This window comes from Gorilla gorilla, chromosome 11, assembly GCF_029281585.2.
Source record: "Gorilla gorilla gorilla isolate KB3781 chromosome 11, NHGRI_mGorGor1-v2.1_pri, whole genome shotgun sequence".
NCBI lineage: Eukaryota > Metazoa > Chordata > Mammalia > Primates > Hominidae > Gorilla > Gorilla gorilla.
In genome coordinates this window covers 83,930,404-83,952,467 of record NC_073235.2, presented here as the reverse complement: position 1 = coordinate 83,952,467, position 22,064 = coordinate 83,930,404, and the positions used below count along the sequence as shown (strand labels likewise).

The 22,064-nt window shown below is 35.4% G+C and overlaps 1 protein-coding gene across 1 annotated transcript in view; it reads right to left on the bottom strand.

The window, feature by feature from the left end:
- The window catches only part of ITGA4 (integrin subunit alpha 4), an 82,848-nt gene that overhangs the window by 55,650 nt on the left and 5,134 nt on the right, over window positions 1-22,064 (bottom strand). The window contains exons 3-9 of the mRNA XM_004032913.5: window positions 9,055-9,161; window positions 8,833-8,962; window positions 5,294-5,361; window positions 3,845-3,974; window positions 2,432-2,517; window positions 1,693-1,755; window positions 1,464-1,601 (exon numbers count right to left, since the gene is read on the bottom strand). Of these exons, the coding sequence (XP_004032961.3) occupies window positions 1,464-1,601; window positions 1,693-1,755; window positions 2,432-2,517; window positions 3,845-3,974; window positions 5,294-5,361; window positions 8,833-8,962; window positions 9,055-9,161 (722 nt within the window). The remainder of the gene's footprint in view (window positions 1-1,463; window positions 1,602-1,692; window positions 1,756-2,431; window positions 2,518-3,844; window positions 3,975-5,293; window positions 5,362-8,832; window positions 8,963-9,054; window positions 9,162-22,064) is intronic.

The following is a 22,064-nucleotide window of genomic DNA, read 5'->3' as shown; positions in this document are numbered from 1 at the left end:
ATAAATGCCACTTAGTGGTTAGTGCCATTTCAGAGAGTTGAGAAATGAGAGGTTAGATGGAACAAAGGAAGACTAATCTACATCAGAGGATTTAAAAGCTGGAATCGATTATTAATTTAATCCAAGTGTTTCATAACAGTAGTGCCTCAGGGTAGACATGAGGGAAGAACGGGAGGGTAGCCAAGTGGGTAGAAGGGTTTATCTGTTTTTTCTTAATGAGATTAAGATTTCAATGGGGGAAAATGATTCTATATTGTTTACTTTAGGTATACATGTGGATGTTTAGTCATAAAGAGGAAAATAAGAGAAATTTGCAGCACGAGTATGTAGCAAGTACAAAGACCACTATTTTTGGAGATAGAAATGGAAGAAAATTATCTGATATTACTATTATGAGATTTAATGATCACTGTGTAGATAATTTGCTTTTACTATTAAATGTAGGTTAAATACAGTGTAGGAAATACCAAAGCATAAATAACTTCCCTGCTCTATATTTTAAACTTAGAGAATCTTCCATTTATAAGACTAGATGTTTTCTTTCTTAAATTGTAGAGTTTAGTCTGATGCTTAATATAAGAACTTGCTAAATGCTCTGAAACCATTGACTGAACATAGTTACAAATACTTTCTTGAAACAGAGTCCACTTTGTTGAATCCTGACTGAAAAATGCTATGCCATTAGAAATGAACTGGTCTTCTCACAAGCCCACTCTTGTTTTCAAATCAAAGAACGGGCCAAGAAGATCTCATTAAGACTCCATCAATTTTTTGTTTTGACTTAACGTCAAGAATCTAGGCTGGCAAGATAAGGCCAGAAGTCTTTGAATTATCAAGTGGTCAGTTTCTACCACAAATTATCACTAATAATTTAAAATTGAATCATAGTCAGTAATTACCTATTTATGCAATTAATATATCCACTGTGGAATAAACGGTGCCAATTTTATATTCTTATCAAGAGCATAATATATATGAATTATGAAAATTAATGTTTTAACAAAACACATCTTGTTTCTAATTGTTTTCAAATTAAGAAATTGAAAATACTTAATTCTTCATCTTCTAGTCCTAGTAATATTTTATAATTTATATAAGGACCTTAACTAGAACTATTAAGAAATCTACATTTTGAATGAGGTATGAAAATTATTCTTTCAAACTAGATTAGTATCAACATAAAACTGAAAGAAATTTCAGCTACCAGAGTGAACACATACAAGCTGTGAACAGAGAAAATCCCTAACAATCTATTTCATAGATTGTTCTGGAATATCAAAATGGGAAACTTTCCCATTCATCATCATATTCCATTTCATTTTTAGAGCATCAGTACAGTATTAGAATTTTAACTTTTGTCAATAAAAGAAACCTGAAAACAATCTCAGATGTCTGGAATAAGACCAATTTGAATTTTGATCATAATTCCATAAATGGCTTCCAGTTGGGGCACTTGGACATACCGAGCCAGAGTTGATGTACACAAACACTCTTCCTTCCTCTCTGATGGTGCTCTGCATGGGTGCTCCCACGAGCAGATCTGAGAAGCCATCTGCATTGAGGTCTACAGCACAGACAGAAGCTCCAAAGTACGATCCAAGCTGTCCCAAAACAAACCAGATCCACTCATTGAGAAAAAAACAGGGTTACTCACAAAAGCCCACAGAGATACTAACGGTAGAGACATATTACCTTTTTACCTTTCATTTCATGTAAGATATTTAGTTCTTTTTCATCAATGCTGAATATATATGCCTGTAATTAGGGAAAGAATTAGAAAAGTTTTTAGGAGTAACATTTTTTAAAACTCCACTCATTTCTGTTTCATCAAAACATGAATTTTTACAACTTGCAGTTAATTGCTCAAATATAAAAATAAATCCTGTTAAGAGTGACACAAAAGGGTTTGGGATCCACTGTTACATTAATATGCCTTACTTGCAAAAGTATTTTCTCAGGAATTATCTTATTGATCCTATAGAGGGGGCACCAGAAGTGTTGTTTGCCTCAGTTTTCAAAAGTAAGGCTCAGAAAAGCTGGGTGACCAATGTTCACATAGCGACACAGCAAAAACTAAAACCAGAAATAATATTTCCTTCTTTCTAGTCTTACTACAAAATATGTAGCTGCCTCAACTTCTTTTCAGCTGTGAAACTGTTCACCATATACTCCCTGGACATTTTTAGATAGTTCTATCTTATAATTTTCTTAAAACAATGTCTTATTTGACTTTTGTAATTTTTCAGAAAGTTTTTTGCTAAATTTCTTCTAAAACCATAACATCTTTCACCAATTCCACTAAATGTAATAATCGGTTCATCATTTCTAATCTTTCTTTCCTTACAACATTCGCAGTTTCTCCTTTAATATCTTATTCATGCAATGTATTTGAACCTTTGTGAAGAAATAAATATAAAAATGTAATTCTTACTTTACCAATCTGCTCATGTTGAGGAGCTCCTCCGACTACTTCGGTAGTATGCTGGCTCCGAAAATGACCAGCTCCGACTGAATATCCTTTAAGAAAAGGGAGAAAGTATGAGAGTCCTGGGTAAAGTACATCATATGGTAACATGGGTAAAATAGATCATAAAATTAAATGACACCGAACTCATAATGACTACATTAAGCAGTTAAGAATATTTAGCATAGAGATACTCAAAATTGGTCATTCATTATGTTTTATGCAATTTTGATATGTGTTACAAAACTGCAGTCATATGGTATGTATTTCCGAGTCCTAGAAATTGAAAATAGCATCTTTACATCTGGTGCAGTATAATCAGTTTCTAGGATTACAACAGACATATTTTAGAGTATATTAAATATAAAATCTCAATTGGGAAATGAAAACTTTAAACTTTAAATAAAAATCCTGCTGAAGTTCAACTTTTTTTGCCACCAAATCTTTGTGATGACTTTTTGATGACAAAAAATTGTTCGTATTTTATGTGATAAAAGGCATATCAAGTTATATTTCTTGAACTATTTCAAAGTATCCTTTAATCATAAACAAGAAAACATTGAATTGTAACAAATTCTTCTACTTGAAATTTCTTCTGTTTGAATAGAAAGAGTGCTTATTTTATAATTATTTCTGAGTGTAAGATGCTCACATTTGACACACATACAGTTTAAACAAAGCTGGATTTTCTGAAAATCTATAGGAAAAGCATTTATTTTCTTGTAATGGACATTAATACCAGAAAAGTTTGCATTTCTGTTGAAATACAGATGATGAAGTATCCTACTATTGACTTATGAGATGACAGTGAGGAGGAGGAAGATGATAAAAATAGTTAAGCTCTGGGAAATATTCCAAGAACTTATGAGGTGAAGGTCAATGAGCTGTTTTTAGACCCATATGCTTCATGGAGCCCCTCATCCAGAATGTGGTGGCCAGTACCACTGGCTTTCAGTTGGTGCTTAAGGAAGCTATACTTACTTACGCAGATGTTTAAATGAGTTAATTCATGTAAAGTTCTCACAAACAGTTCCTGAGATATGGGAGGCACTCAACAGAAACAACCTGTATAATCAGTTGACTACACAGAGATAGAAACTTACTAGTGTTTCCTAAAGTGAACTACAAAGAGTATACTAAACTAGGAGTTCTATTAAGAATTATATATTGACGATTTTAGTCACATGTGTAAATGTAAAATATTGAGTTCACTAAAGTTTCATAAATCCTATCCTTAAGAGACAGTTTCTGAACTGCCTAATTATTACTGTAATTATACTGGCCATTTAGATCTTTGGAAAATACATTTTCCTTATTTATAATTACAGTACTAGTATTTGTAAGGCAGAGATCATTTAAGTTTGTCAATTTTTATAGTACCTAAATAACTTCCAAATTTTACTTGATTTTGTTTGTCTAAAAAAGCCTTGTATTTATTTGTAGTTATATTGTAGACAAAAAGAGAGCCAGTCCAGTAAGATGATCCTGGGGCTCCCATCACAATTAAATCCTGTAAGAAAAAAAAAAACTATTATTATTTAAAGTTTAATCTCACCACCCCAAACCTCCTCCAGATACACAATAGTGAAGAGAACATATTTTTATAATAATAAATTCCTGAAGTAGGAATATTCTGTGAAGTTAAAACATACTAGGAAAAAAAAAAAGCCAGAGAAGTTGGCTAATGGATTTCTAAAAGCGAAATCTCAGAGAAGAAACTCTGAAACTCTCATTCAATGCATTTATCAGTGGATTTCAAAAGTTGAAGGGACAAGTACTGAACGCTAGAGTAAGCTTTGGGGAGAAAGGCAATGTGGTTCCTATTAAAGAAAATCGTATGTGGGTAATTCATTAGTGCTAATTATGGAGATAATCATGTGTTGCCAAAGAATAAAAAGTAGACTTAATTTATTTCTATTTGCAAAGAACCCCTGACTAATAGTGTTAGCTTAGGGAAAACATTTCTAATAATGTTAGCTTAGGGAAAAAAGTCCAATGGAATGTGGGGCATATTTTGTTATACAGAGGAAAATTTAGGAGAAGGAGAAGATTGGAATGAGCATGCCCTTGCCTGGTATAGTATGAACACTTTCAGCAATTAAATATCTTTAGCATATTTCTATACTCCTAAACAATCCTAAACTTAAAAAAAGTCAACTTAAACTGAAGAAAGCATTTTCTTTGTAAGCATTTTAATATAACTGTTAATATTTGCAGACACTGTCAACCCCAAACTTGATATAGTGCCTGATCTTCACAGGGTCAAAAAACATTCCTGAATTCATAGTGTGTTTTAAGAAAAACTGAGAGATTTGGGGTTGAGTACAACTGTGCCCTTTCATACATATCCTAGAATGTTAGAAAGAGAGTAAGAAATCTTGGGAATATTGTCTATCTGATTTAAGGGGATATTAAGTTCTTAAATTTCCCAATTATCATAATTTAATGAAAAATATAGACTGATATTCTTCCTTTGCCCCTCAACTAGAAATTTAAAATAACATACTTGGGTTGATATTTTCAATACCTAAGTTAACAAGACAATTAACCGTAGCTACTTTTGATTTTCATTAAATTGTTGATGAAAGAAATGTTCTTCAGTATAGATTTTCATTCATCTTATGTAGTATAGCCATCTAAATATTGATATTTTATTGAAATATATGTGGAATTTTGAGTGGCAAAAATTAAGTTGTAATACTCAAATTTAAGAGACATGATGAAGATGTTACACAATTTTTACTTTAAAACATATCAGTCTTCCAAACCATGAGAAGAATTAAGATTCTATATGTAAACATTTATAGCAGCTATTTTTTGAACAATTACCTTTGTGTAAAAACTGGATATTCCAGCTTGACATGATGCAAAATTTTCTCCAAACTTTTTCACATAATCTAAAATGAAATACTAAAACAACTCAGAATTTTATCTTAAAATAAAGATATAATCTCCATAATTTCTTAAGTAAATCCTTAAAAAAACGTCCTTTAAGGTCTATAGTTCGTACTTTTTAAAAACAAAAACCAGTAACCTTGATATAACAAATCCCTTCCATATTAGTATTCAAAATATCCCTATGAAATGGCAATAAAAATATCTCCCTCTGCTTCTTCATAGGAAGCACACACAGCATATACTCAAAAAATTTTTGTCAAATGAGTAAGACAGAGGTAGGATTTGTGATTTTGAGCCCATGCTTTCTTTTTACTGTGTATATCTAAGGTGTACAACATCAGGTTTGATATACGTATACATAGTGAAACAGTTACTACACTTTACATACCTCCTCACGGTCATCTTTTTTGTGCATTTAGAGTGAAATCTACTCTCTTGGCAAATTTCCAGTGCACAGTTATTAACTCCAGTTCTCATGCTGTACATTAGATCTCTAGACTTATTCATCCTACACAAATGCAGCTTTGTACACTTTCACCAATATCTTCCCATTCCTAACCCTCTCTCTGCTCACCTTCTTCTCTATGTATTTGACTTTTTTAGATTCCACAGATAGGTGAGATCATACAGTATTTGTCTTTCTGGGCCTAGCTTATTTCACTTAAAATAATGTCCTTCAGGGTCATCCATGTTGTCACAAAAGTCAGAATTTCCTTTTTTAAAGGCTGAATAATACTCCATTGTATGTGTTTATGTATATATGTGTGTATATATACACCTCACACAATTCCTTATCCATTCATTCATCTGTCAATGGACACTAAGGTTGTTTCTGTAACTTGGCTATTGTGAATGCTGCTGCAATGAACATAAAAACACGGATCTCTTTATGTGGTACTGATTTCATTTCCTTTGGATATATACCCAGAAGAGGGATTGCTGGACCATATGGTAGTTTTATTTTTAATTTGAGTAACTTCTCTACTGTTTTCTATAATGGCTGTACCAATTTACATTCCAGCCAACAGTGTGCAAGGGTTCCCTTTACTTCACACCTTCGCCAACACTTGTTATCTCTTGCCTTTTTGATAATGACAATTCTAATAGGTGTGAAGTGATATTTCATAGTCGTTTGTAATTTGCATTTCCTTGATGATTGGTGATGTTAAGCACCTTTTCATCTACTTATTGGCCATTTTGATGCCTTCTTTGGAAAGAAAGCCATTTGGTCTCTTGACTATTTTTTAATCAGTTATTTGGTTTTTTGCTATTGAGTTGGTGAGATCCTTATACATTTTAAATATATAGGACTTACGCGAATATTATTTCCCATTCTGCAGACTGTCTCTTCACTCTGTTGATTATCTCCTTTGCTATGCAGGAGAGTCTCATTTGTTTATTTTTGCTTTTGTTGTCTGAGCTTTTGGTGTAATTTCCAAAAACTCATTGCCTAGACTAATGTCAAGTAGCTTTTCTCTTATGTTTTCCACTAGAAATTTTATGGTTTCAGGTATTGTGTTTAAGTCTTTAATCCATTTTAGTTGACTTTGGTATATTTGCTAAGATAAGGGTTCAATTTCATTCTTTTGCACGCAGATAGCCAATTTTCCCAAAGGCATTTAAAAAAAAACTTTCAGGTTCAGGGTTCATGTGCAAGTTTGTTGCATAGATAAATTGCGTGTTGTAGGGGTTTGATGTACAGATTATTTCCCCATGCAGGTAATAGGCACAGTACCTGATAGGTAGCTTTTCAATCCTCTCTCTCCTCCCACCGTCTACCACCAAGTAGGCCCTAGTGTTTGTGCCTACTTTGTGTCCCTTGTGTCCATATGTACTCAATGTTTAGCTCCCACTTGTAAGTGAGAACATGTGGTATTTGGTTTTCTGTTCCTGTGTTAGTTCGCTTAGGTTATTGGCCTCCAGCTCCATATAAGTTGCTGCAAAGGACCTAATCTCATTATTTTTTATGGCTGTGTAGTATTCTACAGTGTGTATGTATCACATTTTCTTTATCCAGTCCAACACTGATGTGCATTTAGGTTGATTCCATGTCTTTGCTATTGCTAACACCATTAATTGAAGACAGTGTCCTTTCTTAGATTTTGCCCAACTGAAAATATAGACTGAATCAAGATCTGCATGGACATAAAGGTCTATTATTACAAAGTCCCATGAATGAATGCTTTTGGAACTTACTAAGGGGGCAAAGCTTTGCTTCTTCCAAAAAGTGATATAAGTAAACTTCTATGAAAATAAGAATTGGAACCAGAGCTTCCTTTTGGCTTTGCTAAACAGAAAACTTCAATAAATTGGTAAGTCATTTATAATGACCATTTCTGGTCAGGAGTTTTCATCCCTTTAAAAAAATATATCTTACCTGATCCTGTATTTTACAATTGTAGATGGGTTAGGTTTATGGCATCTTGAGATTTTTGTAGTATGTGGCTAGGTATATCCGAGAAAAACTAAAAACTCTACTATGAAAATATTTTAAAGATAAACCGAAAACTATTAGGAAAAAGAAGATAGCAAACATACAGAAATCAAGACTGAGTTTTATTGCAACTGAGAATCAATATTCACTTTTTTATCTTTTGGGTATCTGAAGGCAAAATAGGAATATATGTAATATAAGCTGCTCTGTGACATCACATTCCAGGGAAGAAAGACCCAAGTCTTATTAGCACCAATGATTGAACTCAAATACTTGGCCAAAGTTTTGCCAACCAATAAAATTTTTCTTTGGGTGCTGAGGGATTTTTTTTGAGAGTCAGGGTGGTTAGAAGATTATAAATTTGCATTCATACGTTTCTTAGCTTCCTAAAGATGCATTGTTGGATTTTAGTTTTGCTGCAGATATCCTCTGACATGCTCTGTTGACATTCACCCCAATTCTGCTCACTTCTGTTATGTCCTAGCTCTGTACTTGCTGATGCTACCTATAGCATAGAGTTACCATGAGAAAAATGTTTCAAACTTAAGACACCAATCTCTTGCTGCTTGAAGGAAAACATGTAAATTGGAAAAAGAGATAGTGAGTGCGAATGAAAGATTTGCTTACACTGATTATTCTTCCCAATTACTCCTGGAAGCTAAAGGTAAAACAGGAAACCTAAAGTCTTTCTTTTTAATCAGACTTCCAATATAATTTCACAATTTAAATGTCCTATATTTGCTGGGTACTAGTCTCACTTATACCAAATTGAAAGTAAATTTAATGCAAAAGTGGGTAGTTAAAGAGCTAGATTTCAGAGTTATTCAAATTGTAGAATTTTCATAGCACAAAGTGCATTTATGAAAAATAATGCTATTGCAATTGGGTAAAGAAAGAAATTGAGTAGTTAAAAAGAACATAATTACTTAGAAGATCTCCCTCTCCTCCGAACATCTAAACTTGAACATAAATTTAAAACACTAAAAGGTATTCACTTACTTATCTTTATCTAATTCGTATCAAAATCATGCCTTACCTTGATAACACGGAGCTATTCTTTTACTCAGTTCTGTTCGTAAATCAGGGGGCATTCCATAGCAACCACCAGTGGGGAGCTTATTTTCATTCTTTATGTAAAATATATTTTTCCATCTATGCCCACAAGTCTGAATAAAATAAAAGTAGACCAAATGATGTGAAAGCTGCACCCAGGATAGCTGATTTCACGATGGATCAGTGGACCAGTTCCAATACCTACCACGATGGATCCATTTTCTCCTGGCTGTCTGGAAAGTGTGACCCCCAACCACTGATTGTCTCTCTCTTCCAAACAAGTCTTTCCACAAGGTTCTCCATTAGGGCTACCTATAGCATGTGAAAATAATTTTATCAGTTGTATTGAAAACATTCTACAAAAGAAGAGAAAACTGTGCACTCATCCCCAGTATTTTTCTGTTAACTACTTCTCTATCTTATATTCAGTGCACGATGTGAGGATAAATGTGAATTACTCTGTGCCAACATAATTATTCTCTAATACAAGGTGACTATGGTTGTAGAAATGACCTCTGACTGGTAGCACCATGAAAAGATAGACTCAATCATATAAGAGATAGCTAACAGGACTAGGAGTGGGGAAAACCACTTAAAGCTAATACCAGGTTGTGCAACTACAACTGCTGTGTCTAACGTTTGGAAAAGAATTAGCCATTTATCTAACAATGTAAGCAATATTATCAGAGCACTTTTAAAAATGTTTCTTCTACTGAGACATTAAGAATAGAAAGACTATAATACACCCTCAGCAATTAAGGTACAATTTATTGGAGCTGGAAGGTGATGATTAAGCATGCAGAAAGTGGAACATACAATTAGCATACCAATAATGCCTTGCGTTTACAAGAAACTGCCCTATGTTTACATTTATTGGAATATGACTCATGTTTTCAACAGAGATAAAAGTGATTTGGAAACCAGATTATCTCAGTAGTAAATAAAAAACTTCAATAGATACTTTGGCAAATGCATGAATAGCCAAACATAAATAAAATGCTCATGTACTAGATAGTACTTCTATACTATATAAGAAGTGGTCTTCACAGTGATCATTATTTTCTTTTGTTAGAAAAAATTATTTGTGTTATAGCTGGGTTCCTATTAAAATCCCATGTTAAGTAATTTCAAATAAGTTACTTTGGGGCAGAGTAAGATGCAGTATCCTAAGATTCTTTTTGCTGTCTTTCTTTTCACCCTCTTCAGTTGGCATATGACAATTCTATTGCATCTGTTCTTAATTCCTGGCAGATAAATACATTAGCATCAATTTGATTGGATAAGGATGTGGAACTTCAGTTTGTTAATTTTGAACACTGGTCACTAGGTACCAAGTTTTCATGAATTTATGGTGACCATTCTCTATATCATTGGCACTTTGTCTCCTCCTATAATGTTGACCCCTAAATGTAGCTTCCTGGGCAAACTCAGAACACTTACAGAGATACAAACTAATATTTTTATTTTCGTACCAATGGGGGTCTCACTATGTTACCCATACTGGTCTTGAACTCTTGCCTCAAGTGATCCTCTTGCTTTGACCTCCTAAAGTGCTGGGATTACCAGCATAAGCCACTATGCCTGGTAAGGCTAATATTTGAGAAGTGAAATTATTTGCACTAAGTCTCCTGGGTAGGAAAGATTTTGTTTAAGGAGTGTGGGAAGATGTTTGTTTATACTTTTGTTTTCTAAAATGTCATTCAGGAAAAACAAAACCTTTAATCACAACTGAAGTGAAGAAAATGTTTGAGCTCCTCCTCTGGAGATTCTGCTCCAGCAGATCCAGGTGAGGCCCTGATTACCCTAGGTCAGTGGTTCCCAATCTTTTTGGCACCAAGGACTGGTTTCGTGAAGACAATTTTTTCCATGGGCAGTAGTGAGGGTTGGAATGAAACTGTTCCACCTCAGATCATCTGGCATTAGATTCTCCTAAGGAAAGCACAACCTAGATCCCACGGCTGTGCAGTTCGTAATAGGGTTTGCACTGCTACGAGAATCTAATGCCACCACTGATCTGACAGAGGCAAAGCTCAGGCGGGAATGCTCACTGGTCCACCGCTCACCTCCTGCTGTGCAGCCCAGTTCCTACCAGGCCACGGGCCAGTACCCATCCACAGCCCAGGGATTGGGGACCCCTGCCCTAAGTGGTTCTCATGGTCAGGAACACTGTTACTGTGAAATGCAGAGAATGTTTTTCTCGACAGCTTACATATAGAATAAATGGCAACTCCCACTAACTGGCAATGGCTTCCTGGAGAACTAGACTGAAGGGAGGAGGACTAGGTCTAGGTCTGGACAAAGAATGCTGGGGTTGAATGGCAATGGTTTCTATTAGAATTGGAAAGGAGTCTTGCTGTGGCCCAAACCTTGGTAAAGAACGGTCCAGGTGGACACATAAGGTCTCCGTGTTAAATTGAGAAAGGAAGGGATGAAGAGAGAAATGACACGAAAAGAGAAGGGGAAAACAGAGGGAAGATGGTAGGAGAAAAAAAAATTGTGTGTGGGAGATAGGTAAGGTCTAAAATAGGGAGTTGTTATTGTGGCTACCTGACGCCAAACCAACAAAATTTAAATTAAAAGAGAATGACAAACAAGGCATATTAATTTTCATTATAATACAATTTTCAGTTTTCACTAAAATCAATTGTTTACTGTCAAAAATAGATAACAAATGGTAGATTCAGTCTACATGAAGTTCCTGTTATTTACTACAATAGCCATGTTAATAAGTTCCCTCTGAAAATACTAAAATTTTTATGAAGTTATAGTCAACACTCAGTTAAGACAATTGAGCAAGAAGAAAATTAAGGACAGGAGAGGATGGAGGTCACAAATAATACGGCGTGTGTAATAGACACTTTCATTACGATTACATCCAATATTTAGAAACAAACCTATTATTCTAGAGAGAGCCACCCAGAAGATTAAAAAGACAATAGTTTAGAACCACAATGTACCATGTAAATAGCTTAATGAAAATGGCCAAAAAATTACGTGCAAAAATAGTGCATTGTTATCGGTTTCGACTGTTTTGTAAATTTCTAAGTGAAGACTAGACAAACTCTTGCATTATGAACTGTTATCTATTTAATATTCTGCATTGCCTCCTCCTTGTTTTAGTTTTAGCTCCATCAGGTAACATCACAATGTCATCACTGCCCAGGCTCACACTGAGGTTTACACACACCACAGACTACTCACTTTCTCACTTACTAACATCACTTCCCTGAAACTTCTTTCTCTCCACATGAGTGCCTCTCAGCTCTCTTGGAAAAGGGCCACTAAATCATTAGGCTATTTTAAGATGTGTCCCATGTAGTCTCACCAAAGTCCTGGGACTTTATTTCCAGCGTAGCTCATGCCCTTCCCTTCTTCTTGTTCTAGGCTAAAAATAATGATTCTTAGAAATAGGAGAATAATTAGCCCTCCAGAAGCCACAAGAAAGAGATGTTTACTTAAGAATAAATGTAGGAAGAGCTTTCCCAGGAAGCCAGTGATGTGGTTCATTCACCCGTGAGCAGAGGAGATTTCAAATAGAAAAACATATGGCAGGTGTGTAAGTGGGAAATTGGTGGGGTGGGGGTCAAAATGCCACTAGATGTAATCTCATATCTGTTACAATGTGGTTCCAAACAATAGTTGCCTTCTAATATATAGATAAAATGTCTGATTCATTAATTTTCAAATATCTCCTATACAGTTGTTAGTTAATCCACTCTTAGATACTGAAAGATGACTCTCAACATCAGCACTCAAGGGTTCTTAGACACACAGGATGTGATCACTCAGAGGAAATTGTGGCAAAATTGATTAATATCTTGTAGGAATAAGTATTTTCATTTTTGTTAAGGATAACTACATTATTTACAATGTTTCTGGCCTACTTCCAAGGCTTAGTAAATAGTGACCTCATTCATCTTGCCCAGGACTGTATCTTTGTCATAATCTCACCCCCGACAAACAGCCCAGAAATGGGTGCTGAAATGGAAAGGTCAGTAAACGAAAAACAATTCAAAGCTTCTATTATGGTTTGACTAAGCATCTTCTACTTATTTTATATATCTTAATTCAAAATGTGTGTAAAAAGAATGAATGCACAGCCAGAAAGAAAGTTCATGGAAATAGTCATGAAACAATCATTCTTCCACAGAAGAAAAACCAATCTTAATAAGTGAGCAAATACATATACTACATTTAGATATGTTTCCCCTTTTCACTTCTTAATACTGTTTTTACCCTAGAGGCAGCCCCCAACAGCAATAATATTGAGGTAACTTTCAAGTGCTGGTTACAGGCTAGAATCTGTTCAGAGAACATCCTGTAATTCCCCCTAGTGTTCTGGGTTTTTTCTTAATTTGTGGGACTTTTTCTCTTTTTATTTTTTAGGGAGATAGGATCTCACTCTGTCATCTAGGCTACAGTGCCTTGGCGTGATCATAGCTCACTGCAGCCTCAAACTCCTGGGCTCTTGTAATCCTCCCACTTCAGCCTCCTATGTAGCTGGGGATATAGGTGCCCACCACCATGCCCAGCTTCTCTTTTATTTTGTTGTGCCTGCGGAATCTTAGCAGAAGAGGTAAGACTGCTACATGATCTCAGCTTGTGATCATGGCTTTCTCCAAAGCTTTTCTCCCTTAACCTGTGTGATCCTGAGTCCACTCCTTTTCCACTCAGTACTCAGCCTTGACTGGACGTTAGAATCAACTGAAGGGAGTTTGAAACCAGTACCTCCACCTGGGCCCCACTCTTAGAGGCTCAGACTTGACATGTCTGGGTTAAGAACCAGACATAAGAATTTTTTTGAAGCCCCCCAGGTAGTTAGTTGTAGCATGTGGTTGGGCTTGTGAACAATAGCTCTACAATGTAGCTCAGGGGTGTCCAATATTTTGGTTTCCCTGGGCCATACTGGAAGAATTGTTTTGGGCCATACATAAAGTACACTAACACTAATGATAACTGATCAGCTAAAAAAAAAATTGCAAGAAAATCTCATATTTTTTTCCTCTTTGACATATTGATTTTATTTTCTTTGGATATATACCTTCAGTGAGATTGCTGAATCATGTAATAGTTCTATTTTTAAATTTTTGAGGAATCTCCATACTATTTTCCATTATAGTTGTACTTACTTTCCCATCAACAATGGGCAAGGGTTCCCCATTTTTCCACATCCTTGCCAACATTTATATCTTTAATTATTATTATACTTTAAGTTCCAGGGTACATATGCACAACATGCAGGTTACATATGTATACATGTGCCATGTTGGTGTCCTGTACCCATTAACTCGTCATTTACATTAGGTATATCTCCTAATGCTATCCCTCCGCCATCCCCCCACCCCACAACAGGCCCCGGTGTGTGATGTTCCCCTTCCTGTGTCCAAGTGTTCTCATTGTTCAATTCCTACCTGTGAGTGAGAACATGTGGTGTTTGGTTTTTAGTCCTTGCGATAGTTTGCTCGAATGATGGTTTCCAGCTTCATCCATGTCCCTACAAAGGACATGAACTCATCCTTTTTTATGGCTGCATAGTATTTCATGGTGTATATGTGCCACATTTTCTTAATCCAGTCTATCATTGATGGACATTTGGGTTGGTTCCAAGTCTTTGCTATTGTGAATAGTGCTGCAATAAACATACGTGTGAATGTGTCTTTATAGCAGCATGATTTATAGTCCTTTGGGTATATACCCAGTAGTGGGATGGCTGGGTCAAATATTATTTCTAGTTCTAGATCCTTGAGGAATTGCCACACTGTCTTCCACAATGGTTGAACTAGTTTACAGTCCCATCAACAGTGTAAAAGTGTTCCTATTTTTCCACAATCTCTCCAGCACCTGTTGTTTCCTGACTTTTTAATGATCGCCATTCTAAGTTTACGGATTGGTGTTGGGCAGCATTCAAAGCCATCCTGGACCACATGGACAAGCTTGATGTATTAACAGACGGTTATGCCTTTTCTTGTATTATTTAAAAACCTACTGTTTTAAAAATAAAAGTAATATCCTTTGTTCCCCCTTTGTTTAGTTACCTATTGAAATATCAAATGTTAAGCAAATTGTCTTTGGGTAGAAATACAATATTTCTAAGTTGGTCAAAAATGACGATTATTAGAACTGCCATGAGAGCTAATTCTCATGAATTTCTCTGACAGAACACCATAAACAACCTCAGATTATCTTTATATTTTATCCAAATGTCATGCTGAAGTGATTTATAATCTGGTTTTCAATTCAGTTCATACGTTACTCATCTAAACTCTTAGTAAATCAAATCAGCTCCATAATTGAAAAAATACTTTACATGGTTTAACATAAAAGAGGTCAGCAGAAATTAACATGGTGATAATTTTCCCTGCTTTTAAACAACTAGAATGACTAATTCTTTGCACAGCTGAATGCATTTTTCCACTAGATATTTAAAAAACAAAGCCACATTAAAAACCATCTCCTTTTAAGCCTTTCTCTTTCCTATTTTTTTTAATTTGGGAAAGAAAATGTAAAAATGCATGCTTACTACAGTTTATTTCTTCCTACTGATGTGTATCAGCATATATAAATGTGTATATAAATGCAAATGAACAGGAATTTTGATCAAAGAAATACTACAAAGCTAGTTAAATACATTCTTTCCTCCTCCCCCTTTCATTGTTATTCATATCACCAGTTTTAGTGTCATTGCTCCAAGTGTGACAGGGACTATGGGAGATTAGATATTTGACCTTGTATGTCACCTCCATGAGGGCAGATTGACTTTTGTTGACAGCAGCATTCCCACAGCTCAAGACAGTGCCTTACATGCAGTAGGCAGGAACTCAGTATGTATGAGGGAGGGAATTTTGAAATACATTATATCACCACAAAAAAATCCTTTACTAGAATGTACTACTGCATAATTATCACCAAACTTTCAGAGATCTAAGCTTTGGAGAGGTCTTTTCTCTTTACTATGATTCTTCTCTACTTCTCTTCCAAAATATTATTTTCTTCAATTTTAAGACAGTAACAGATGGTCTGAAAGGAAACAGTCTCTGAGTTTGAAGATCTTTACAAAGGATGATTTGTGAGTGGGATGACTTAAGACAGAATCAGCTAGGGTCCACAGAAGATGCCTATCTCCGAGGGTTTCTGCAAGGACTGTGGAGTAAATGAGATATGTGTGACGTGCTTGGATGACAGCCTGGCAGCGAAAACATGCAAATGTTACTTGCTATTGGCATCATCATATTAAAGATTAATGTAAGCATATTAAGCTGCACGTGCAATGCAGCATATAACCTGGCTCATAAAATATATGTGGCATATCATTATTGGGGAACTGTAATCATACACATTAACTCATTTTACACCCACAGTAGTAGCAGAGGATTGCTGTATTATTAATCCTATCCTACAGAAGAGAAAATTGAGTCTTAAAGGAATCAAATAACTTGCCCAAATCCGTAAGTGGAAAGATTAGAATAAAAAATAGCATCTTTGATCTCTAAGTTATTTCACTCTATAGCATAGAACTCTAGAAATATTCCAGACATATGAATTAACTGAAATCTATTCCACTTTCTGAAGCTTTTAGCTGAAAATATATAAAATATAGCAAATATACCCACAGACTGTACAATCAACTTTCACCTGTTCAAGAAAAAGGTCACTTACTTGTTCCCTATCTTGCCCTGCTCTTTTCCTCCATTTAGAATGGTTCTCAGTATTTTGGCATTTCCACTAAAGAAAGAAGGACCAGGGAAAAGGTCAGACTCTAAGGTCTTCTTTCTATATAACTTTTGACAGTGCTAGTGAAATACTTTGTGGCTAGGAAAGCTTGGGACTTTCTAATGCAAGTAAATGTCTGCTTTATCTACCTGCGTCATCGTACTGTCACTTCCCCACCAATTCAGACATTTGACTGGGGCTCTCAGTCTGGCTTTCTGGCTACTAAGACAACATACATACTTACCTGATCTTTCAAAACTCATGATGTGATGTGAAGTTTCAGAAAAGCAGTAAAAGCCCTTACCTTCCACCAACTGTCTTTTTTTTTAAGCTGAAGCTCTATTCCATTGTAAGACAAATCCCATACATTTCAAATTGTTCCACTCTAAAGTTTTTCTTAATCCTAAAACATGAATGACCCTTGTTCCAATTCCATATTTTATAAAGAGTCATTCATTCAAGATATTTTTTATAAAAGCAATAATTAAAGTATATAATCCCTTCACTCACATAACTTCAGATTAGGAAAAATATATTAAAAGTGAGAAAATCAATTCAAATATGACAACATGACAAAATTTACCATTGCAGGGCTATGAGGATGACAGAAAACTTATGCTTGTGTATGCAAGAATGCCTGGCACCTAGTAGGTGGTCAATAAATAATCAATGCCTCTGCTCCTCAGGGTACGTGCATTATGGTGCTTTGAACTGAGCCAGCAGAGGGCGCTCACAATGCTGCAAGAATTGATCAGCAGTCTTTAGCTTTTTAATTAAAATGGCCCCTTAATTTAGTTTTTCCTTTTAAGTCCTAATACTAATTCATATAATAATTGACTATATTAAACTATGTACTCTTTTCACACATCTAGTTAAACCTGGTGGCAATGTTTCTAAAACATAATGATGTTTATGAATTCTACAATAAAAATAATTTTGGGTGATGGAAAGTAAAATATCCTTGGGTTTTAGAGGTGATACAGGACATAAAAGTACTAAACTTCTAGAACTCTTTTCCTCCAGCTAGTCTAGTGGCAAATAAGAGTCAAAAGAGCAAAACATCAAAGTTGGAAACCATTCTCAAAGTATGTTTTTTTAAAAAAAGTGTTTAAATGTCATATTTTCATATTGCCTAAATAAAATCTCACAATGGCCAATAATCATGCTCAATTTATGTGAGAAACAGTTTATATAATTGTAGGCCTGAAAAAGCCAGTTATTTCAGCTATTTTTTTTTATCTTATTCTATTCTATTTAGAAAGAGTTCAAGAGGTAAATGTCCCCAGAGAGTAGTGCCAAGCTTTATGGTTGCAATTTTATAAATCTGGGCTGATCCTGAGTCATCATGAGGCCTCAGAACTCTAACAACTAGGTCACTTGCGGGTTTGATTTTAGGTTTGGGGTCTCTGCCAGGACTTCTTCAAAATCCCACAGAAAACGTACACAAGTCTTTTCAATAACTAAAGCTGAAAAATGTGACCCAGCTGATACATTTTGTAAGCATAATTTAAAGAGGGAAAGTTAGTCTCTAATTACTAATACTTATTGCATGCTTACGACGTACCACAGTTTTAATACATGCAAAGACATGTATTAACTCACTTTTCATAACATCCCTATGAAGTAGACAATAGTATTATCCCAATTTTATGGATGCAGAAGCCGAAACAAGGGATGACTAAGCACTTGCCCAAGGTCACACCACTTGTGAGTGGGGAAGGAAGGGATTAAGACTCACACTATCAACCACCATCTGATGCTGCCAGACAATTAGTTATTAGTACTTTTCCATTATTTTCAAATATGGACATTTTGAATAAACCTATACTATTCTGAAACAACCTATTAAAAGAGCATATTTAAACCTCTAACATTAGAAAATAAGGAAAGAAAATTCTGAACCTCCATGGTTTTCAATTAATCTCTTGGATTTAAAAATTCATTTGAAAAACAATCACTAATGTGTGGATGCCACTTTGTCTATCTTTGAAACAAGAAAATACAAAAATGTAAACAGAAAATACTCCAGGGAAATCTGCTTGGTGGTCAGTATTAAAGTTCTATGCTTGGTTTTGGAATCCACAGGGTAGGATGGTTGAAAAAGAAAAAGAAAAAAAGACAGCAATGAAAGAATTAAAGGAGGTCAGGAAGATAGGAAGACTTAAAAATACATGAGAAAAACCAGTGAGGAATGTATCATATTATCCTGGCCAATGCAGGATCAGAATGAGATGAAGAGTTACAGATGTCAAAGGACGTTTCTCTGGGCAGAGTTTAAAGGATAAAATGTGATATTGACAATGACTGGCAGACAAAATGATTGTAGTCTAATGACTTCTAGAAAACTTCCACAAGAAAACAGACTGGTATTGTGGTGAGGTAGACCTTGAAGGGATTCACAAACAGATGGTACACATTGACCAGCATTTTCTACACAGGGCATAATGTCAAAAGAACATGTCTAATCCACTGCACACAAGGAGTCCCATAAAAGGGGTTTTTAGAACTAAGTCTACAATCTTACTATTTTCTGAACATTTTTGTGAATTATAGTGTTTTACATAGTTTATATAAAAAAGATTTTCTATGATTTTTAAAAATTCTCAGAGGTAAACTGAGAACAAGCACAGTGAGCCCAGACCTGTCACCTGTACGTCCAATTCCATATTCTAATTTGATGTTTCCAGCTAATCTCAAAATTAAAAATCCCTGCTTTTAAAGACAGTCATTTCCAAGCTCCCTATTTCAGGAGCAGGTGTTACTGTCTGAACTACCTGATATGAGTCTTTGGAACCCAAGGCGGACCTAGACACTTTGGAATGAGGCTGATATGTGCAGCAAATCCCAGGGGATTTTGCCCAAATATAAAAAAGATGAAAATTATTTCACATTTATTGAGCCCTTACATGTGCTCTTCAAAACCAGTCAGAACTGGGTCCACTACTCAGATTTCACTCCTCCAGGAAGCCTTCTCCCATTCATTTCTTCTCATCACTATGTACCTGTCTATTGTCATGCTTATTACATTATCTCATAATTAATTGTCCATTTACCTGTCTCTCCCATCATCTCAACTGAGTTACTCAAGGGCTTCAACCATGTCTTATTCAACTGTGTATTTCCAATACATAAGTAATCAATAAAATGTATTAATGAAGGAAGAACCCAGTTAAAAGTTATTGACACTTGCTATTGTTTCTCACTTCTCAACCCTCTGCAGTGGATTCACCATTAAAGCTTGTCTTACCGAGGTTACTAATGAACTAATTCTCTAAATCTAATGAGACCTCATAATTTACCACCCTGGTTGATGTCTTGGCAACCTTTACTACTGCCAACTACTCACCTCTTCTCAAAACACTCTCTTCCTTTAATCAGGTTAATGTCAGATTGACCTGATTTTTCTTGCTACCTCTTTGGCTTCACCCTCTTAGCCTTTTTTTCAGCCTCTTTTCTTCTCCAGTGGTTCTCAAGCATGGATGAATACTGGAATCATCTGGGGACCTCTGGAAACTACTGGTGCCCTACAGACTTACCCCAGAGATTTTATTAGTTTGAGATGGGCCACCAGAACTGTTAAAAGCTCTGCATGAGAATTTAAGTTACAGCCAGACTTGAGCAGCACTATTCTAATCACTTCTCAAACTGTAGGAATCCTTAGAAATTTGCCATTGGCCATTTGATCTTATTTATCCCAGAGAGATGGTAATCAAAGCCTTGGAGGTGAATGGGGTTATGTCCATTACTCATCTCTGATTTGCTAGTACAGACCTCTCTACTGTCTACCACACCCATACATGGAACTGATCATAGAACTGATCACTAGATTTTTACTTCTATGTCTCACAGGAATCTCAAGCCAATGAAACTCATCATTTTGCCAGAAAACCTGCTGCTCTTCCCTTTTTCAGTATATTGGATCATCATCCATGTCACAGCCCAAACTAGAAACTTCAGTAACATCTTTGGAACCTTCTCACTCATTTCTTTCATTCAATAGTTACCAAGTGCTATCTCCTAAATACCTTCAGAATCTCCATGTTCTTCTCCACTGCTACTGCCAGTGTCCTTGTACAGACACTTGTCATCTGTAGTCTAAATTATAACAAAATCTTCCTACAACTGCCTCATCGCCTTCAGTCTTGACCCAGTTACTCCAAAGCATTCACTAACCTGCAACCAGAGAAATCTGTCAAACACACAAATCTGATCATGTCACTCCCCAGTTTTAAATATCCTAGGGTAAATTCATACTTAGAGTTGTATCAGAAGTAATTCCTGCCTGCCTCTCTAACCTACAGTTTAGCTCACACTCCATAGTGCAACTGTACACATTTTTTAGTTCTTCAAAAGCATCTCAAAGACTTCAGGGTCTTTATACACACAGTTTGCTCTTTCTGGCAAACTTTTCCATAGCCTCTTCCTCTGGCTAACTTCTGATTATTTTTCAGTTCCCCCACTTGAACACCAGTTCTTCAGGAATGCATCACTTTATTGTCTTACCTAGATTAAATCTCACCATACTTCCCTATAATAACCTATCTTATAAACTTTAAAGCCTTTGGAACAAGGAGTATGTTTCTTTTGTATGCCCAGGTTCAGGCCCTTAGGCATCCCTCAATGAACAACTGAATGGATAAATTACCCACATGTGCAGTGGATTTCCACATCTGGCCCTAGAACTGTTGCCAAGGGGATATATTTTCAAGTCATTGGGTATATCACTCAGTGACCAGTAAACTTAAGGCAAAAACTAAAGTGCATTTAGAAAGCCTCATCTCTCAAATTAGGTGGAAACCTCATCCTTTTGGGACATAAAGTTTGGGAAACTGCTGGAAATCAGGAAACTTCTTTCTGGTAACCTGATAGTTTATTAGTGAAGCTCTCTGTCTTGATTTTCTACATAATTGTATAACAGCCTTCGTTCAGGGATGATTTTTCAAAATGACCAATCTGCAATCTCAGCTTCATAAGCTACAATTTAAAGCACATTGCAAATGAAAAAGTAAAAAGTTATCAAGAAAAACATATTTGAAGTTTCAACAGTGAGATATTTGCTATTTAATGTTAAGCTAATAACTCCTATGAATCAAGTAGAAGTGAGGATTAGGTAATCATTAGTTTAATAATGCAATGCTAATTAAATTCTTTCAAATAGGTTACATAATATGAACCAGGAGGCTGGCTAAGGTAATAAAATTTCCAGAAAGAAATCTAAATATGGGTAATGGTGACTAACTTGAGATGGGTCTTTCCTGTAAGAGAGGCACAGGCAGGCAGCTTGAAGGCCCAGTAACTATAGAACACTTAGTCTAGAAAAGAAAGTGAAAGTTCTACTCATTTATGCATAAATATCAGGAAAGCATCTCCTAAAGAGATAACGTTATTTTTACACAGAGAACTTAATGTTTCTCTACAGCAGTGCTGTCCAATAGAAATATAATACAAGCCCATTGGAAATTTTAAATTTTATAATAGCCACATTAAAAAAGTAAAAAATTTTAT